Source organism: Chiloscyllium plagiosum, unplaced genomic scaffold (genome assembly GCF_037043375.1).
Source record: "Chiloscyllium plagiosum isolate Xiang-an unplaced genomic scaffold, Cpla_swu_hap1 HiC_scaffold_1, whole genome shotgun sequence".
NCBI lineage: Eukaryota > Metazoa > Chordata > Chondrichthyes > Orectolobiformes > Hemiscylliidae > Chiloscyllium > Chiloscyllium plagiosum.
In genome coordinates this window covers 89,070,260-89,087,446 of record NW_028270139.1, presented here as the reverse complement: position 1 = coordinate 89,087,446, position 17,187 = coordinate 89,070,260, and the positions used below count along the sequence as shown (strand labels likewise).

The following is a 17,187-nucleotide window of genomic DNA, read 5'->3' as shown; positions in this document are numbered from 1 at the left end:
GAAACTGAAATCTGTTTTAACAAAATTTCTATTGTTTGAAGAATAAGGTAAACACAATTTTGTTGAATATTTTTAAAAATTTCCTTGTTTTTGCTTTATAACTTTCTCCCCTCTCTTATTGCAGTTATTAGCTGCTCCATGAGGCTATTCTGTGGTTTAATAAGTACAATTCCATGAACACCAGACTGTTTTATTTTTTTATTCATGTGCCAGTCCCTGATGTAAGCCTGTTGAGTGTCAGTGAACTGTTCAGCTGTTAGTGAGAATCACAGTCAAGGCCAACCAGTAATGCCCAGACCCAGACACATTCTGGTTGCGTTTCCTAGACAACAAATTGGTCAATTTCCTTGATTCCCTCATCATACTCCCATCACAACTGATTAGCCAACTCAGTGCAAAGAAAGAATTTAACATAAAATTATCCTATTTGACATAATCAGACAAAAACCAAAGAACTGTAGATCCTGGAAATCAAACAAGATCAGAAATTGTTGGAAAAACTCAGCAGATTTGGCAATATTTTGTGGAGAGATAGCAGAATCAACATTTTAGATCCATTTTAGAACAGGCATAATCAGACTGCTAGTTTCTTTTGGCTGCTGGATGACACATGGGATCCAGGGAGATTATCCAATTGGATACAAAATTGGATTGACAGTAGGAGACCGAGGGTGCTGGTAAAGGGGTGCTTTTCAGACTGGAGGATTGTGACCAGTGGTATGCCACAAGTATTGGTGCTGGGTCCGCTGTTTGTCACTTACTGAAATGATTTGGATGATAATATCGCAGCCATGGTTAGTAAGTTTGCGATTGACACCAGATATGGTCGTATAGGGGACAGTGAAGAAAATTATCTAATAATACAACAGGAACTAGATAACTGGACCAGTGGGCCGAGGAAAGGTAGATGGAATTTAATTCTGATTAAATGCAAGGTATTGCAACGCAGTTAATGGTAGGGCCCTGCGGTGTGTTTTTCGAACAGAGACCTAGGAGTGAAGGTACATAGTTTACTGAAAGTGGTATCACAGGAAACAGGGTAGTGAAGAAGGCATTTTTCATGCTTGCCATCATTAGTCAGAGCATTGCATATCAGAGTTGGGATGTTATGCTACAGGTGTACAAGACATTGGTAAGGCCACATGTGGATTACAGCATACAATTCTAGTTGCCCTGCTTACTGTAGGAAGGATCTTATTAAACTGGAAAGGGTGCAAGAAAAAATCTACAAGAATGCTAGTCAGACTAGAGGGTTTGAGTTATAAGGATAGGCTGGGCCTTTATTACTTGAGCTTAGGAACTTGAGGATGATCTTAGAGGTTTATAAAATCACAAGGGGTCATAAGTAAAAGATAAGTAAAAGAAAAGGTCTTTTCCCCAGGGCGGGAGAGTAGGAAAGTAGAGGGCATAGGTTTATGGTGAGAGGGGAAAGATTTAAAGGCACCTGAGGGACAATTCTTTTTATGAGGGTGGTGTATACTTGGAACAAACTGCCAGTGGATGTGATTGGAGGTGGGTACAATTACAATGTTTAAAAGGCATTTGGACAGATACATGCTTCAGAAATGTTTAACAGGAAAGTGGCCAAATGCAGGCAATTGGGACTAGTTCAGTTTAGGAAACCTGATCGAATTGGGTGTGTTAGGCTGAGAGGCTTGTTTCTATGTTGTATACCTCTATGACTGTACTGGTTTCACTAGAGCCATTTGGAGGGACGTTGTATAATTAATTAAATGTTTAAAAAATGACTGAATAACTTACACTTATTCAATCTATTATCTCTCTCTTTCCCCCAATTAATAGATTGACCTTGAAAGTGTTTTTGCACTTAACCCAGACCTTGCACCTGATGAAGAAATTGAGCCAAGTCCTGAAACACCTCCTCCTCCAACACCTTCCATCAAAACTAACAAGATAGTAAAGGTCTGTTATTTCCTTTAATTATTTATTCTAGGTGTTATTCTTCACTCTCCAAATTCCTCTGGAGTAAAGAGAGGTTGTTGGTGGAAAGAAGTGTGATTTTCTTTTTGACATCTTCTTTAAAGAAAAGATAATTTAGTTACAGTTTGGAGAGAAAAGAACGTCATTGGCAGCAATAATTTTTTGTTGTAATTTCAGTCAGTATGTCTCTCCTCTTTGCTCTCGAAGTGTGGTATCATAACTTTGTATTGAAATGCTCTTGCACATTGAATTTATTCAAAATTGAGAAATTTTGTGTCTCTTATCAAATTGCATGATCACTTTGAGCCAGATCTGTCCTAGCGCTTTCTAGATCCTTAGGGAAGTTATTCATGGACTTCCTGCTAGGAATGATTTTGTCATAAGACAGGTACCATGCTAGCTCCAGTGAAGACCCTACAAATGGATTTTTTGTTTAACACAGCTGTTGGCAGTTCTCCAGAGTTCATGTAAGTGACAAAGTTGTTTCCCTACCAGAATGATAGGTACAGCACAGGAACAGACTGTTAAGTAAGTTCTGAATCTGCCAACTCTTAAAAGAACTATCCAGTTAGGCTCACTCTCTCTATCTTGCCCTGCAGTCCTTCATGATTTTCCCTGCAGGTATTTACCCAATTCTCTTTTGAAAAATGTGTTGCTGGAAAAGCGCAGCAGGTCAGGGCAGCATCCAAGGAGCAGGAGAATCAACGTTTTGGGCATAAGCCCTTCTTCAGGAATGAGGAAGGTGTGCCAAGCAGGCTAAGATAAAAGGTAGGGAGGAGGGACTTGGGGGAGGGGCGTTGGGAATGCGATAGGTGGAAGGAGGTTAAGGTGAGTGTGATAGGCAGGAAAGGGGGTGGGATCGGAGAGGTCGGGAAGAAGATTGCAGGTCAAGAAGGCGGTGCTGAGTCCGAGGGTTGGGACTGAGATAAGATGGGGGGAGGGGAAATCAGGAAGCTGGAGAAATCTGCATTCATCCCTTGTGGTTGGAGGGTTCCTGGGCGGAAGATGAGGCGCTCTTCCTCCAGGCCTCGTGTTGCCATGGTCTGGCAATGGAGGAGGCCAAGGACCTGCATGTCCTTGGCGGAGTGGGAGGGGGAGTTAAAGTGTTCAGCCACGGGGCGGTTGGGTTGGTTGGTGCGGGTATCCCAGAGATGTTCTCTGAAACGTTCCGCAAGTAGGCGGCCTGTCTCCCCAATGTAGAGGAGGCCACATTGGGTGCAGCGGATGCAGTAAATTATGTGTGTGGAGGTGCACGTGAATTTGTGACCGATATGGAAGGATCTCTTGGGGCCTTGGAAGGAAGTGAGGGGGGCGGTGTGGGTGCAAGTTTTGCATTTCTTGCGGTTGCAGGGGAAGGTGCCGGGAGTGGAAGTTGGGTTGGTGCGGGCTGTAGCAGTAGTATTTAGCATAACCTCCATTCTTTTGTATTCTGTCCTTCCATTTATAAAGCAGAAGATTCTGTGTGCTTTTAATAGACTTTATTCTCTTGATCTGTCACCTTAACAATTTCTGTTACTCTGTTGCTGCCCCATTTTTTAAAATTGCACCATCTTAATTTACTCACCCTCATTCTGGTATCAAATTACTTCTGTCCATGAATATTGTTATTAGTCTTACTATTTACTATATTATCAAATTTTGTTATTTGCAATTAGGCCCAGTATACAGTAATAACATTCAAATTGTTCATATAATGCTAACTTCTAGAGGACACGATTGAAAGCAGATATTCCCAGCTATCTTGCAGTCTGTCTCCACAAATTTTGAATTCATGTTGCTACTGCTACTTAATATATGTGACACTATGGCAAGGAGCTTTTTGACAATACAAAATTTCAACTGCATGATCTTAACCAACCGTGTTAATAATTTCTTCTTTTTGTTCCCCATTCCCCATTTCCCACCCAAACCAGTACTGTCTAGCAGTAGTAGCAGAGTTTTCATCTGAATTCAACAACAATTTATATTTCTCCCGCAGTTACTTCTCACCTTTTAAACATTCCAGACTATACACTGTCCCCCTCCAGGCCCATGTGCCACCCCCACCATCCATCTCTCTCTCTCTCTCTCTCTCTCTCTCTCTCTCTCTCTCTCTCTCTCTCTCTCTCTCTCTCTCTCTCTCTCTCTTTTCTCTCTTTTCTCTCTCTCTCTCTCTCTCTCTCTCTCTCTCTCTCTCTCTTTCTCTCTCTCTCTCTCTCGTTTTCACTTCAAAGATATTGAACGTAGAAGCGTAAGAGCAAGAATAGGCTATTTGACACCTCAAACCATTATAGGTTATGATATATCACCAACCTCAACACCATTTACCCATAACTATCGGTTTTGCTTTCTCTACTCTTCAAATAACATCCTCAAAAAAAAATCTGACAGGTTTGTCAAATGTGATTTTTCCTTTTAACAAATTTGTGTCGACCTGTCCAAAGTATGGAGTCGTCACATCTTTTTCTACTGGTTTATAATACTTTTCCTATTACTGATGTCAAGCTACTTAGTGGTTAGTTCCCCATTTTCTCCCTCGTTTCTTAAATTGTATGGTCACGTTTGCAAGTGCAATTCCAGAGTCTACAGAATTATGAAAGACTGCATCCACCTTTTTCAACACTCAGGAGTCATTGGATGCTGATGATGTGTAAGCTTTACATCCTTTTAATTTGTCTAGTACTTTTTTTTTACTAATTTCTTTCAGATCCTCCTCCTCACTTGTCTCTTGAATTTGATTGTTTTGGGAAAATGTCTTTCTTAATGAAAGTAGACCTAAAGTAATTTTTTTAGCTTACGGGTAATTTCCCCAGTTTAAATATCTCTGACTGTAATGAACCCATGCTTATTTTTGCTTTTCTTCCAACTTTTTATGCACCTGTCGATACTTCTACACTTTTTTGTGTTTTCCCCAGTTTAAAATCTCATTCTATTATCCCTTAATAAGTTTTATGCTTATTCTTTGGAAACATTTTAAGAGTCTAGCAATCATTAGGGCTTACTACACTTTCCTTACAACTTTGTAAATCTTCTCCTTTTGATTTAATACTATCTTTTACCTTTCTTTGCCAGCTACATTTGACTCTCCTATCTCAGTTTGAGTTTTTGCAAATCTTAAAGGAATGCATGTTGGTTGTTGTAAATACTAGCCTTGTCTGTCTACTATCATCTTTTAATGTGATTACCCAGTCCACTACCTTCAACTTGCCCCTCATACCTTTGTAGCTTTCTTTTATTTAGATTCAAGATGCTATAATTTTGGATTGAATGATATCATTCCCAAACTAAACGGTAATATCATGGAATTTTGTGTTACTGTTTTCTCAAGATTCTTTTGCAGCATGATTGTTAATTGGGGGTGGGGAGGGAATAATTGTTTTAAATCTGCTTCCCCTTGCTATTTCTTATTGCTACCCAAACAGACTCTACATCTTATTCTTCAGATCTAAGATTCTCTTGCAATAATGTACTGATTATCAGTATTATATCACTTAACATTTAATTTAAGACAAGCAATGATAAAAAGTATAATATCATTTATTACAACAGCTTACATTATACCTGCTTATTCCTTTTGTGCAATCAGTTCACCTTATTGAGAATGCTATATGTATCCCGAGTACCTTTAATTTTGCATCTTGAATGTTGTTCCACATTGCTGAACAAAAATCAATTTTTTCAGAGATTTGCATTCATCAGGAAAATTGCTGAAGTGGAATAATATTTATACTGTATGAAAGGAGACTGTTGATTGATTGGCAAGTGGGATGTGATTCCACAATTGAACAGCATTGGCTAAATAAACCTGTGTGCAAAACATTAGAATGATAACCAATTTATAACTATTAGTCAGGCACCTTGTGTGACGCAGTTGCATGTTCTGGAAGGTACATTTAATAAAATGTAAAAACATCATAACTATGTGCAGGAGTAGGCAAATCAGCCCCTCAAGCTTGCTCTGCCATTCAATACAATCATGGCTTACCTCATCTTGATCTCCACTCCACTTTTCTGCCTGTCCTTATTACTCTTCAAACCTTACTAATTAAAAATCTGTCTCTGTCCTGGCATCCACTACAATCTGGGATAGAGAATTTTAAAGATTCTACAGATTGACTGTGTGTGTGTGTGTGTTCTTTGCAAACAGGACACCAGAGTTCTCTTGTATGGACTCCCTCGCAAGTTTCCAACCCCTGCCTAGTCTCTTTAAACTAAATAGCTAGCAAATGACTTTGCAAGTCTGGGTCAGTTGAGGTTTAAGCTGGCACCTCATACAAATTTCATCTCTTCCCCACTCTCCTCCCCTCCTGCATCATTTCTCCAGCATGTGGTACTATCTTTTGTTGTAATCTCTTACTAGTTTGTTCTCTTTCTCACGCTCTTGTTTCTCTGTCGTGCTCTCATTTCTCTCTCGATCGTTTGCTGTCCACATCCTATGCTCCAAAAATGTCAATTCTTTTCTCCTTGTTTAACCTTTTCACAGAATACTCAACCTTGATCTCTATCCTCTGGTGAGTTGAGGATGATAAATAGAGAGTGCACAAAGTTTTTAACCACTCCTCGAAGCACAATAATGTAGGCTTCCAACTTTTTTTTAATTGCAAGTACCCTGTCCGACCATTTTTCTGTCTTCTTCATTACCTATATCTTTTACGTAACACTTTTTTTTACTTTTATAAAAGCTATTACTTTTTTTATTATTGGATGAATTTCCACCACAACCATGGCTTGTTGGAAATGGGGAATTTGGTGGTCTCACGGCATTCCTTTGGTTTTAATTTATAAAATTATGACACTACCTTTGTTTTCTTTTAAAGAATCGCCGAACAGTGGCTGCTAAGAATGAAACTCCTGCCAAAGATAACAGAGGTAATTTTAAAGTGGGAAAGTGATGCATTTTTCATTGCTTTGACAATTTATATTTCGTATTATGTGAATTTTAAACAACTGTTACACTCTTGTTTGTTAGCTTGCTGCTTTGTGTACTTTTACATCATATTTTAACTCTTTGGTTTAGGAATTAAATCCCTCAAGTGAGCTCAAAAATTAAGGTCAAACTAGATGAAAACTAGAAATATTAACATATTACACTTTTCATCTTTAGCATAAAGAGAGCTTGATTTCATTTGTCATTGGCGATATCAACACTGGAGCAATGTTTAGCCTGATGTAGTTATAGAACATAGCACAATACAGCACAGAACAGACCCTTTGGCCCACGATGTTGTGTCGAACATTTGTCCTAGCTTAAGCACCTATCCATGTACCTATCCATGTATCTATCCAATTGCCGCTTAAAGGTCACCAATGATTCTGACTCTGCCACTCCCACAGGCAGCGCATTCCATGCCCCCAGCACTCTCTGGGTAAAGAACCTATCCCTGATATTCCGCCCCCCCCCCCATACCTTTCACCCTTCACCTTAAATTTATGTCCCCTTGTAACACTCTGTTGTACCCAGGGAAAAAGTCTCTGACTGTCTACTCTATCTATTCCCCTGATCATCTTATAAACCTCTATCAAGTCACCCCTCATCTTCGCTGTTCCAATGAGAAAAGGCCTAGCACTCTCAACCTATCCTCTTACGACCTATTCTTCATTCCAGGCAACATCCTGGTAAATCTCCTCTGCACCCTCTCCAAAGCTTCCACATCTTTCCTAAAGTGAGGCGACCAGAACTGCACACAGTACTCCAAATGTGGCCTTACCAAGGTCCTGTACAGCTGCAACATCACCTCACAACTCTTGAATTCAATCCCTCTGCTAATGAACACTAATACACCATAGGCCTTCTTACAAGCTCTATCCACCTGAGTGACAACTTTCAAAGAGCTATGAACATAGACCCCAAGATGCCTCTGCTCCTCCACCTTACTAAGAACCCTACTGTTAACCCTGTAATCCGCATTCTTATTTGTCCTTCCAAAATGGACAACCTCACACTTGGCAGGGTTGAACTCCATCTGCCACTCCTCAGCCCAGCTCTGCATCATATCTAAGTCCCTTTGCAGCCGACAACAGCCCTCCTCACTATCCACAACTCCACCAATCTTCGTATCATCTGCAAATTTACTGACCCACCCTTCGACTCCCTCATCCAAGTCATTAATAAAAATTACAAACAGCAGAGGACCCAGAACTGATCCCTGCGGAACTCCACTTGTAACTGGGCTCCAGGCTGAATATTTACCATCTACCACCACTCTTTGACTTCGACCGGTTAGCCAGTTCTCTATCCAACTGGCCAAATTTCCCACTATCCCATGCCTCCTGACTTTTCGCATAAGCCTACCATGGGGAACCTTATCAAATGCCTTACTAAAATCCATGTACACTACATCCACTGCTCTACCCTCATCCACCTGCTTGGTCACCTCCTCAAAGAATTCAATAAGACTTGTAAGGCAAGACCTACCCCTCACAAATCCGTGCTGGCTGTCCCTAATCAAGCAGTGTCTTTCCAGATACTCATAAATCCTATCCCTCAGTACCCTTTCCATTACATTGCCTACCACCGAAGTAAGACTAACTGGCCTGTAATTCCCGGGGTTATCCCTATTCCTTTTTTTGAACAGGGGCACAATATTCGCCACTCTCCAGTCCCCTGGTACCACCCCCGTTGACAGTGAAGACGAAAAGGTCATTGCCAACGGCTCTGCAATTTCCTCTCTTGCTTCCCACATAATCCTAGGATATATCCCGTCAGGCCCGGGGGACTTGTCTATCCTCAAGTTTTTCAAAATGCCCAACACATCTTCCTTCCTAACAAGTATCTCCTTTAGCTTACCAGTCCGTTTCATACACTCCTCTTCAACAATACGGTCCCTCTCATTTGTAAATACTGAAGAAAAGTACTCATTCAAGACCTCTCCTATCTCTTCCGACTCAATACACAGTCTCCCACTACTGTCCTTGATCGGACCTACCCTCATTCTCGTCATTCTCATGTTTCTCACATACGCATAAAAGATCTTGGGGTTATCCTTGATCCTACCCTCCAAAGATTTTTCATGCCCTCTCTTAGCTCTCCTAATCCCTCTCTTCAGCTCCCTCCTGGCTATCCTGTATCCCTCCAGTGCTCTGTCTGAATCTTGTTTCCTCAGCCTTATGTAAGCCTTCTTCTTCCTTTTTACTAGATATTCAACCTCCCTCGTCAACCAAGGTTCCCTCACACGACCATCTCTTTCCTGCCTGACAGGTACATACATATCAAGGACACGTCGTATCTGTTCCTTGAAAAAGTTCCACATTTCAATGACATCCTTCCCTGACAGCCTATGCTCCCAACTTATGTTCCTCAGATCCTGTCTTGCAGCATCGTATTTACCCTTCCCCCAATTGTAAAACCCTACCCTGTTGCATGCACCTATCTCTTTCCATAACCAAGGTGAAAGTCACAGAATTGTGGTCACCATCACCAAAATGCTCACCCACTAACAAGCCCATCACTTGTCCTGGTTTGTTACCGAGTACTAAATCCAATATGGCTTCCCCTCTGGTCGGACAATCTACATACTGAGTTAGAAAAGCTTCCTGGACACACTGCACAAACACCGCCCTGTCCAATCTACTTGATCTAAAGAGCTTCCAATCAATATTTGGGAAGTTGAAATCGCCCATGACTACTACCCTGTGGCTTCTGCACCTTTCCAAAATCTGTTTCCCAATCTGTTCTTTTGGGTAGGAGTCACTAGAGGATGCAGATAAAACTGAATATCAACTCCTTTTACCATTCAATTTTCTGAAAGCTGTTGTAACTTTAATCCATCTGAAATTATTGATTACACCAGTTTTACTGACTTATGTACGTGCTATTTTGAATCTACTGCATGAACTTTTTTTAATACAGCATCCTTATTTTTAAATTCTGGAATTCAGAAAGGTGTAATTTATAATGTGAAATAATTTTACAAAACAGTCCAAACCCAGATGAGACTTGGATGAAGAGAGCAACAATAGACAAAATTAAATTTTAGGAATTATTGTAAAAATAGATGTGTTGATTGATTGGTTTGACAGTAAGTTAAAATGAATTTGTACAAACTTGAATTCAGGTTACATGCATGACATGAGTTGACATTCAGTTTTATCTGCATCCTCAATGCCTTGTTTCCAAAGAAATTGCCACAACTATATCAGACTTAATATTGCCACTGAGGAGCAAGAAGATCAAGTTCTCTTTATGCCAAATATGGAAGTGCAGTATGTTAATTTTTCCAGGTTTAACTAATTTAAACCTGATTGGCACCACCGTTTGGAGGATTATCTGCTGACAAAAGTGACAACAGTTCAAAGTATGTCCAGTGATAGTGAAGAGTTCGATATAAATGCACCTGATAATTATGTCAGTAGTCTATTAAATCAAAGGTCTTGTTCAAAGTACTTTGAATTATTTTGGCTTGCGCTTGAAAGGTTTTCCAGTTATTTTATGCAAAGTGTGTGGTTGATGTGTTGCGTTGAGAGAATTTCCCAAACTGCAACTAATTATATTTTTATTCTTAGTTGCATCAACCCGATCAAGACCAAGTCAGCTTCCAGAACACTCTTCAGCTACGCATCAGAATGGCAGTGCTTCAGATATCTCACCAGCTCAGCCTGGCAAAAAGGATTTTGCACCACCATGTAAGTGCATTATAATTGTGTCTAATACATTAGCTGATCTCCTGTCACATTTTACACCAGATTTAAGACCAAGTGAAGGTTAAACAGGGCAGAGGACAAAAACTAAAGGGACTACAGCGCAGACATGTAATTCAGTGCTGCTGTTAAAGTATCGCCCTGTTTATTATGTATTTGGCATTCTAATGGTCGATATCCACATTCTAATGAAAGTATCTATATATGCCTGTTTTTGTGCTCAGTCTAGCCACTGGGTTTTCAACAATTCTCAAATGTGTCTTGGGTTTTCTTTAACGCCTTCTTTCCTACATTAATGAGTTTCTATAAAAGGTTGAAAGGGTGTCAGTAGGAATGGGGATTTCAGCTTGCAGCTGGATCACCCATGATCTTACTGAATGGCTGAGTAGCCTTGAAAGGTTGAATAACCTTCTGATACTCCTGATTCATATGTTAATATGATTAATCTTGACCGTTGAATTGCCTTTATAGGGCTTGAGAGCCTAGGAGATGTGGAAGAGTGAGTCCATGAGAGATTTTAAAACTAAGATAAGCAAATTAATAGCAGTTGAACTTTGAAATTAACTCACTTGACCTTACAAAATGCTAGTTCAACTTTGAAAACATATTTAGTCTTTTCAGGACAAATGAGTGGATAGGCGAATAGGGAAACAGGTTATGGGTGAGAGGCTGCTCTTTGCTGGAGAGATGGCAGACTAAGGATGGGGTATGTGATAGTGGACCCAGGGAAAAAGCAAACCTCTTGTGTTTAGTTCAAAACAGTGTAGCAATGGAAGTGCATTAATTGTGAGAAGATATAATGAAAGCATATGATACATTAATTGCAATGAATGGGTTAGATGTATACCGATGGAAATGCCCAAATTTCCACATAACCGTCAAATTTAACATTATTACTTCAGTTAAGGTCAGGTAATAAGTGGTATTGTTGCTAGACTATTAATCAAGAGACCCAGCTAATGTTCTGGAAACCTGGGTTTGAATTGCACCATGCCAGATGGTGGAATTTGAATTCAATAATAATATGGCAATAAGAGTCTAATGATCTTGAAACCATTGCTGATTTTCAAGAAAAAGTTATCTGGTTTTCTGATTTTCTTTAGGGAGGAATTTTGCCTTCTTTACATTTTTTGGCTTACATGTGACTCCAGACCTACAATAAAGTTGTGGGCTCTTAACTGTCCTCTGGGCAATAAATGATATGAAGCAGCCACATCCCATGAATGAATCTTGGAAAATAAATTAATTGTTTCTTTCCATGTCACACTGCTCACATGAAAGAAAATCCAAAGACAGGGGGAATAAAAGATGAGGAGAAACAAAAATGGATAAGGGGCAAGAAGCAAGAAAAAAATGTCAGTCTTCTAGAATGGACACTGTTAAGATAGTAATTGTATTCTGCCTTGCAACCTGCGGTGCCTCAGGACGCCAGCTATAAAAATGCATCCAAAGCCAATTGGCCTTGTAGCACTGTTTTCATAATTTCAGTAGTTGCAATGATTGTAGGTGTCAATGGAAATAGATATTACATTAATGTTAGTGACACCGTAGTTGCAAAATTTGACTAAATTTAAGTTTCTTTGAATAACTTGTTAGCTGACATGCATTTGCAAGCTTTGGTCATAGGAAATCCCTACTAAGTTCGCCACAATTGATCTCATGTTTTTATTTGACCCAGAATTTGCTGTCAAAGGAATACAGAAGTTGAAGATGCTTGCTGCTATTTATACAAAAATACTAAAGCAATTTTGAGCAAGGTGAAAATGTGCAGTTAATGGAAAATATCCAAAAATTGGTATCCGAATTGGGTGGCTATACTGTTTACAAAAACCAACATCAGTTTGTCATGCCATTTGAAATAAGATTTGAATGGCATGAGGTTGTTGCATTGCACAGGAACTATTTCTACAAAAGCTTTCCACAAAGTTGACTGTCATTTCAAGTACAATTTTCCTTTTATATGTGATTTTGTTTTATTTATTCCTAATTTAACCTTTCTTGAAAATTAGCCAATGCAAGTACCAAGTCTCAATTATTGGGAGGGATTAAAAAGTATAAACTTTTAAATTTCATTTGTTTTAAATTTTCCTTTTCTCTCCATCAAATTTTTATTTCCTTTTTTTTTCATTTCTCTTTCTGTAGCTGATTTAGCATTATGTTCATTAACCATTTGTCAGCCATGACTCGATTTGTAGCATTTGACTTTCTTGAGTGAGAGGATTGTGAGCTCAAGTCCTACTTGAGGATGAGCACATAGTAGTACGGAGGGCATGCTGCACTGCTAGAGGATGTCATCTTTCAGATGCCCTCTCAATTGGATTTTGGACATATCATTGCTTGAAAAAGTGGTAGAGGCAAAAATCCTTAAAGCATTTACCAAAATTACTTGGATACATGCTTAAAGTGCTATAACCTGAAGAGCTGTAAAGTTGGATTAGGCTCTGTAGCTCTTTTACAGATGAACCAAATGAAGAGCTGAAAGGCCACTTTTTGAACCATACATTTTCTGAGCTTCAGTATTTCTGTAGCTACTTCCACACACTTGCTGTGCACAAATTTGCTACCAGACTTCCAACAGTGACTACCCTTCAAAAAATATCCCATTGGCTTTAAAGTAGTGTAAGACATTTCAAGATTGTGAAGGTTGCTTTATGAATGCACTATTGTTCGCTCTTAATTTGTTGTTTATTTCACAGCCCTTCAATTTGCTTAGTTAGGGAGTTGCAAGTACATTTGCCCTATATACTCATGTCCCAGATGCAGTTTTTCCTTATTATGGACTTATCTGTTTGCACTTTCAGAAACTTGCTACAGAAAAATAATGGACATGTCTGACTAATGATGAAAGTCACAACAATGTTTTGATGCAACTGGCTGCTCCAGTTTCCTCCCACAGTCCAAAGATGTGCAGGTTGGATGGATTAGTCATAGTAAATTGTCCCATAGTCACCAGGGATGTATCTGTGATGTAGATTATCCATGGGAAATGCGAGGTTACAGGGATTTGGGGGGATGGGGAGAGTTTCCTGGGAGGAGTGCTCTTCAGAGGGTCTTCCGCATTATAGGTGGGCAGCATGGTAGCTCAGTGGTTAGCACTGCTGCCTCACAGCGCCAGGGACCTGGGTTCGATTCCTGCCTCTGGCAACTGTCTGTGTGGAGTTTGCACATTCTCCCCATGTCAGCGTGGGTTTCTTCCAGGTGCTCTAGCTTCCTCCCACAAACCAAAGGTGTGCAGGTTAGGTGAATTGGTCATTGCTAAATTGCCCATTGTGTTAGATGTATTAGTCAGGGGTAAATATAGGATAGGGGAATGGGTCTGGGTGAGTTACACTTCGGAGGGTCACTGTGGACTTTTTGGGCCAATTGGCCTGTTTCCATACTGTAGGGGATCTAATTTAATCTATAGGGATTCTGTGATTATTTGTCAATTTACTCCCCATTAATTTGTGATTCAAACAAACTTGCTGTCAAAGGGAAAAGGTATTCTTTTAAGAAAACATTTTCACTTTGTCAAATGTTCTGATGGTATAAGATGGAGTACTTTTTTTACTTCTCATAAGTGAGGGAGTGGAGGCATTTGATGCAAGAAGATGGTACTCTATCAAGATGTTTGTTATAACTCCTTCCTTATTTCCAAAACAAATATTTCAGACTAAAATTTTCTATCACCTTGATGTTGTTAATTTAGTCTTTAAGATTTAAGAATAAATAAGTGAAGGTTACTGAAATTATCACGTATCTGGAGCACACAGATTTCTGGGACACAGGATTTTTATTTGATGCAGGTAGACCTTGCTAACATCTGTAAATAAATGTTGTGTTAAGTAAAAAGATTGCCTTCTTGTTTCCTGTTTCAGAGTGAATTAAACTTGGTAACAGTGGATGGTTTTTTAAAAGTGAAGATTGAAAACTAAACTTTTTTTTTCAAGAAGAAGTTTGTAAGCTGAGTTACTTTCAGCCATTCTTCACAAATGTAACTGAACGGTCAAGGCATGATCACACAATGACCAATGGAAAAATTAAGTTAATACGTGGGCATGGGTCATGCCATTACTGAAGAGAAAACAAGGCATGTCTTTGGCCTTGTTGCTTCCTGACAAAAGTAAAGTCAGCAGACTTTTTTTTGAGCTGGATCCCTGTCAACTGATGGAGGTTTGGACAGCTTATTAAGTTTCTTGGATGGAATTTGTAAGAAAGGTATTTTAATAAATGACTGAGGCATGGTCAGACCTGGATAAATTTCAAAAGATGGTTATTCTATAGGGGAATATATCATGGAATTGTAACAGACTACATAAAAAAATGAAAATATTCAATTTGGAAATTTCATGTTTGCTACTATTATTTCAATGCTTGAATGGCAGCAGAAAAAGACAAATATTAAGATTGACGGCCTTTGGGATTGTTGGGGCATAGGAGTTTGTATAGTAGAAGGGATGCAAACAGCCAATGGGATTGGGATAACAATAGATGACTGAGCCTCAGGAATGTCTAAAGGGCTGCTTTGGGTGTGATTTCAAATATCATTGTGATGAATTGCCTGAAGTTGGAATAGTAAGGTTTTGAAAGTGACACATGACACAGTATTCATAAGTTGAAAAGGGTAATGTTCAGTTTGAAGGAATTGTAGCAAGCTTTTGTAATGTACTAGTCATAGATCCATTTCATTGTTCCATTTTGGATAGTTGCTGTACTTCAACAGCGTGGAACAGATTGGTTGCGTATATTCACTGTATCAAAGAGCAATGTAAAGCCAGGGGAGTGTGCAAGTTTCAGGTTCAAGGATGAAAATGTTGCTGTAACTGAAAAGCTTAGTGATTCTGTGCAGAATAGCTGGAGTGAGCCACTTTATTTATACAAATCTGATATCTCTTAAGATATCTTTGCTGTTGAGCAATCCTCCTATGAAAAAAGGCATAAATGAAACTGAACAGGAAACATGATAAAATATTTGTTTGGGTAAACTGCAAATGAACTGATTGTCCAAATCAGGGCATTATCGCACACCTTATCAAAACCTGGTTTTTCTCTGAGGTGTAAAAGAGGTGTTAAGTACACTAGGTGATCAGGATTTGAGAGAAAAAACATTCTATCTCATTTTCTTAGACAATTTGCTCATCCTTTTTTTGAGATTTAAAAAGACTAATTTTAAGAATGTTGATGAGATTCATAAAGTTCAGTTTGCATGTGAAAAGTGACCATGGCCTACGTAAGACTCCCAATGGCACAAAACTTTAATGAAATAGGAGTTGTGTGTATAAGGACAAGGACAGAAGCTTTCTGTTGTACAGTTTATAGGCATAATATCTGAAATAACTCCACAGAGGCCAGTATCCCATCACCAAGTCATCCTTTATTTACTCGTGGAGAGTCCTTGACACTGATTCAGCTCCCTCAGAGTCAGCCCTGAGTGAACAGTATCTCTAATGCACCTGTTTTTATCTGTCAGCCAGGGCTTCCTATTTGGGTCTGTTAATCTGGTCCAGTCAGGGAACTCATATATTCTGTGAGGTCCACCTGGCTGACCTCATTCCAATCACTACAATATCAAGATTCCGTCTTTCTGTGGTAAGACTTGGAAGGATAAAAAGTGGTTTAAAAATACTTCAGCCATGAAAACACTGGCTCTACATGAAGTAGTAGATATAGGGTTTTACTGAAAAAAATCTTAAGAGAAATACTCTGCAAAGGGCAATTTGGAATACTTTGCCCAGTGAATGCTGTAAGACCTTGAGATGTATGGCATTCAGCCCATCAAGTCTGCTCTGTCATTCAGTGGGATAATAGCTGATCTGATAAGGCTCTACTCTACTCTACTTTCTTGCCTTTTCCCCAAAAAACTTTGATTCCCTTACAGATTAAAAATCTGCCTATCTCAGCCACGAATATACAGTCCTCTTTTTAGTAAAGAATTCTATGTATTCATTGCCCTCAGAGAAGAAATTCTTCCTTGCACTGAGATTATGCCCTCTAGTCCTAGATTGTCCCAAATGGGAAAACAACTTAGAATCATAGAAACCCTACAGTGTAGAAGCAGGCCATTTTGCTCATCAAGTCCACACTGCCCTTATGAAGTTTCCACACTGTAAGTAATCTAATCTAATCTAATCTAATAGCACCCAGACCCACCTATACCCTATCCCTGTAACCCTGCATTCCCAATGACCAATTCACTTAACCTGCACATCTTTGGACTGTGGAAGAAAACTGGAGCACCCAGAGGAAACCCACACAGGCACACAGAGAATGTGTAAACTCCAAGAGTAGAATCAAAACCAGGTCCCTGGCACTGAGGGGTGCTAATCGCTGAGTCACCATGCTACCTACATGGAGTCATACAGCACAGAAACAACTCGTCCATGTCAAACAGGTGTCCTAAAGTAAATCAGTCCAACTTGCCTCCTTTTGGTCTGTGTCCCTTTAAACATTTCCTATTCATGTACCTGTATAAATGGGCTTTTAAATATTGTAACTACTGCATTTACTGCTTCCTAAGGCATTTCATTCCACATATGAACCACACTGTGTGAAAGTGTTGCCCCAGTCATGCCTGACAAATCTGTTTGAAATCTTTCAGAACCTGAATCTCTAAATCGACCTTATCAAGCCCCTAACCATCTTGTATTTCAA

At 39.4% G+C, this 17,187-nt stretch overlaps 1 protein-coding gene across 4 annotated transcripts in view; it reads left to right on the top strand.

The window, feature by feature from the left end:
- LOC122554955 (kinesin-like protein KIF2A) overlaps positions 1–17,187 on the top strand; it is a 144,695-nt gene that overhangs the window by 41,762 nt on the left and 85,746 nt on the right. For 3 of the 4 annotated variants that reach the window (XM_087988701.1, XM_087988695.1, XM_087988703.1), the window contains exons 3-5: positions 1,804–1,923; positions 6,738–6,789; positions 10,423–10,542. In XM_087988701.1, the coding sequence (XP_087844827.1) occupies positions 1,804–1,923; positions 6,738–6,789; positions 10,423–10,542 (292 nt within the window). Of the gene's footprint in view, positions 1–1,803; positions 1,924–6,737; positions 6,790–10,422; positions 10,543–17,187 lie in introns of those variants that run through there. The other variant, XM_087988707.1, reaches the window with a different exon arrangement.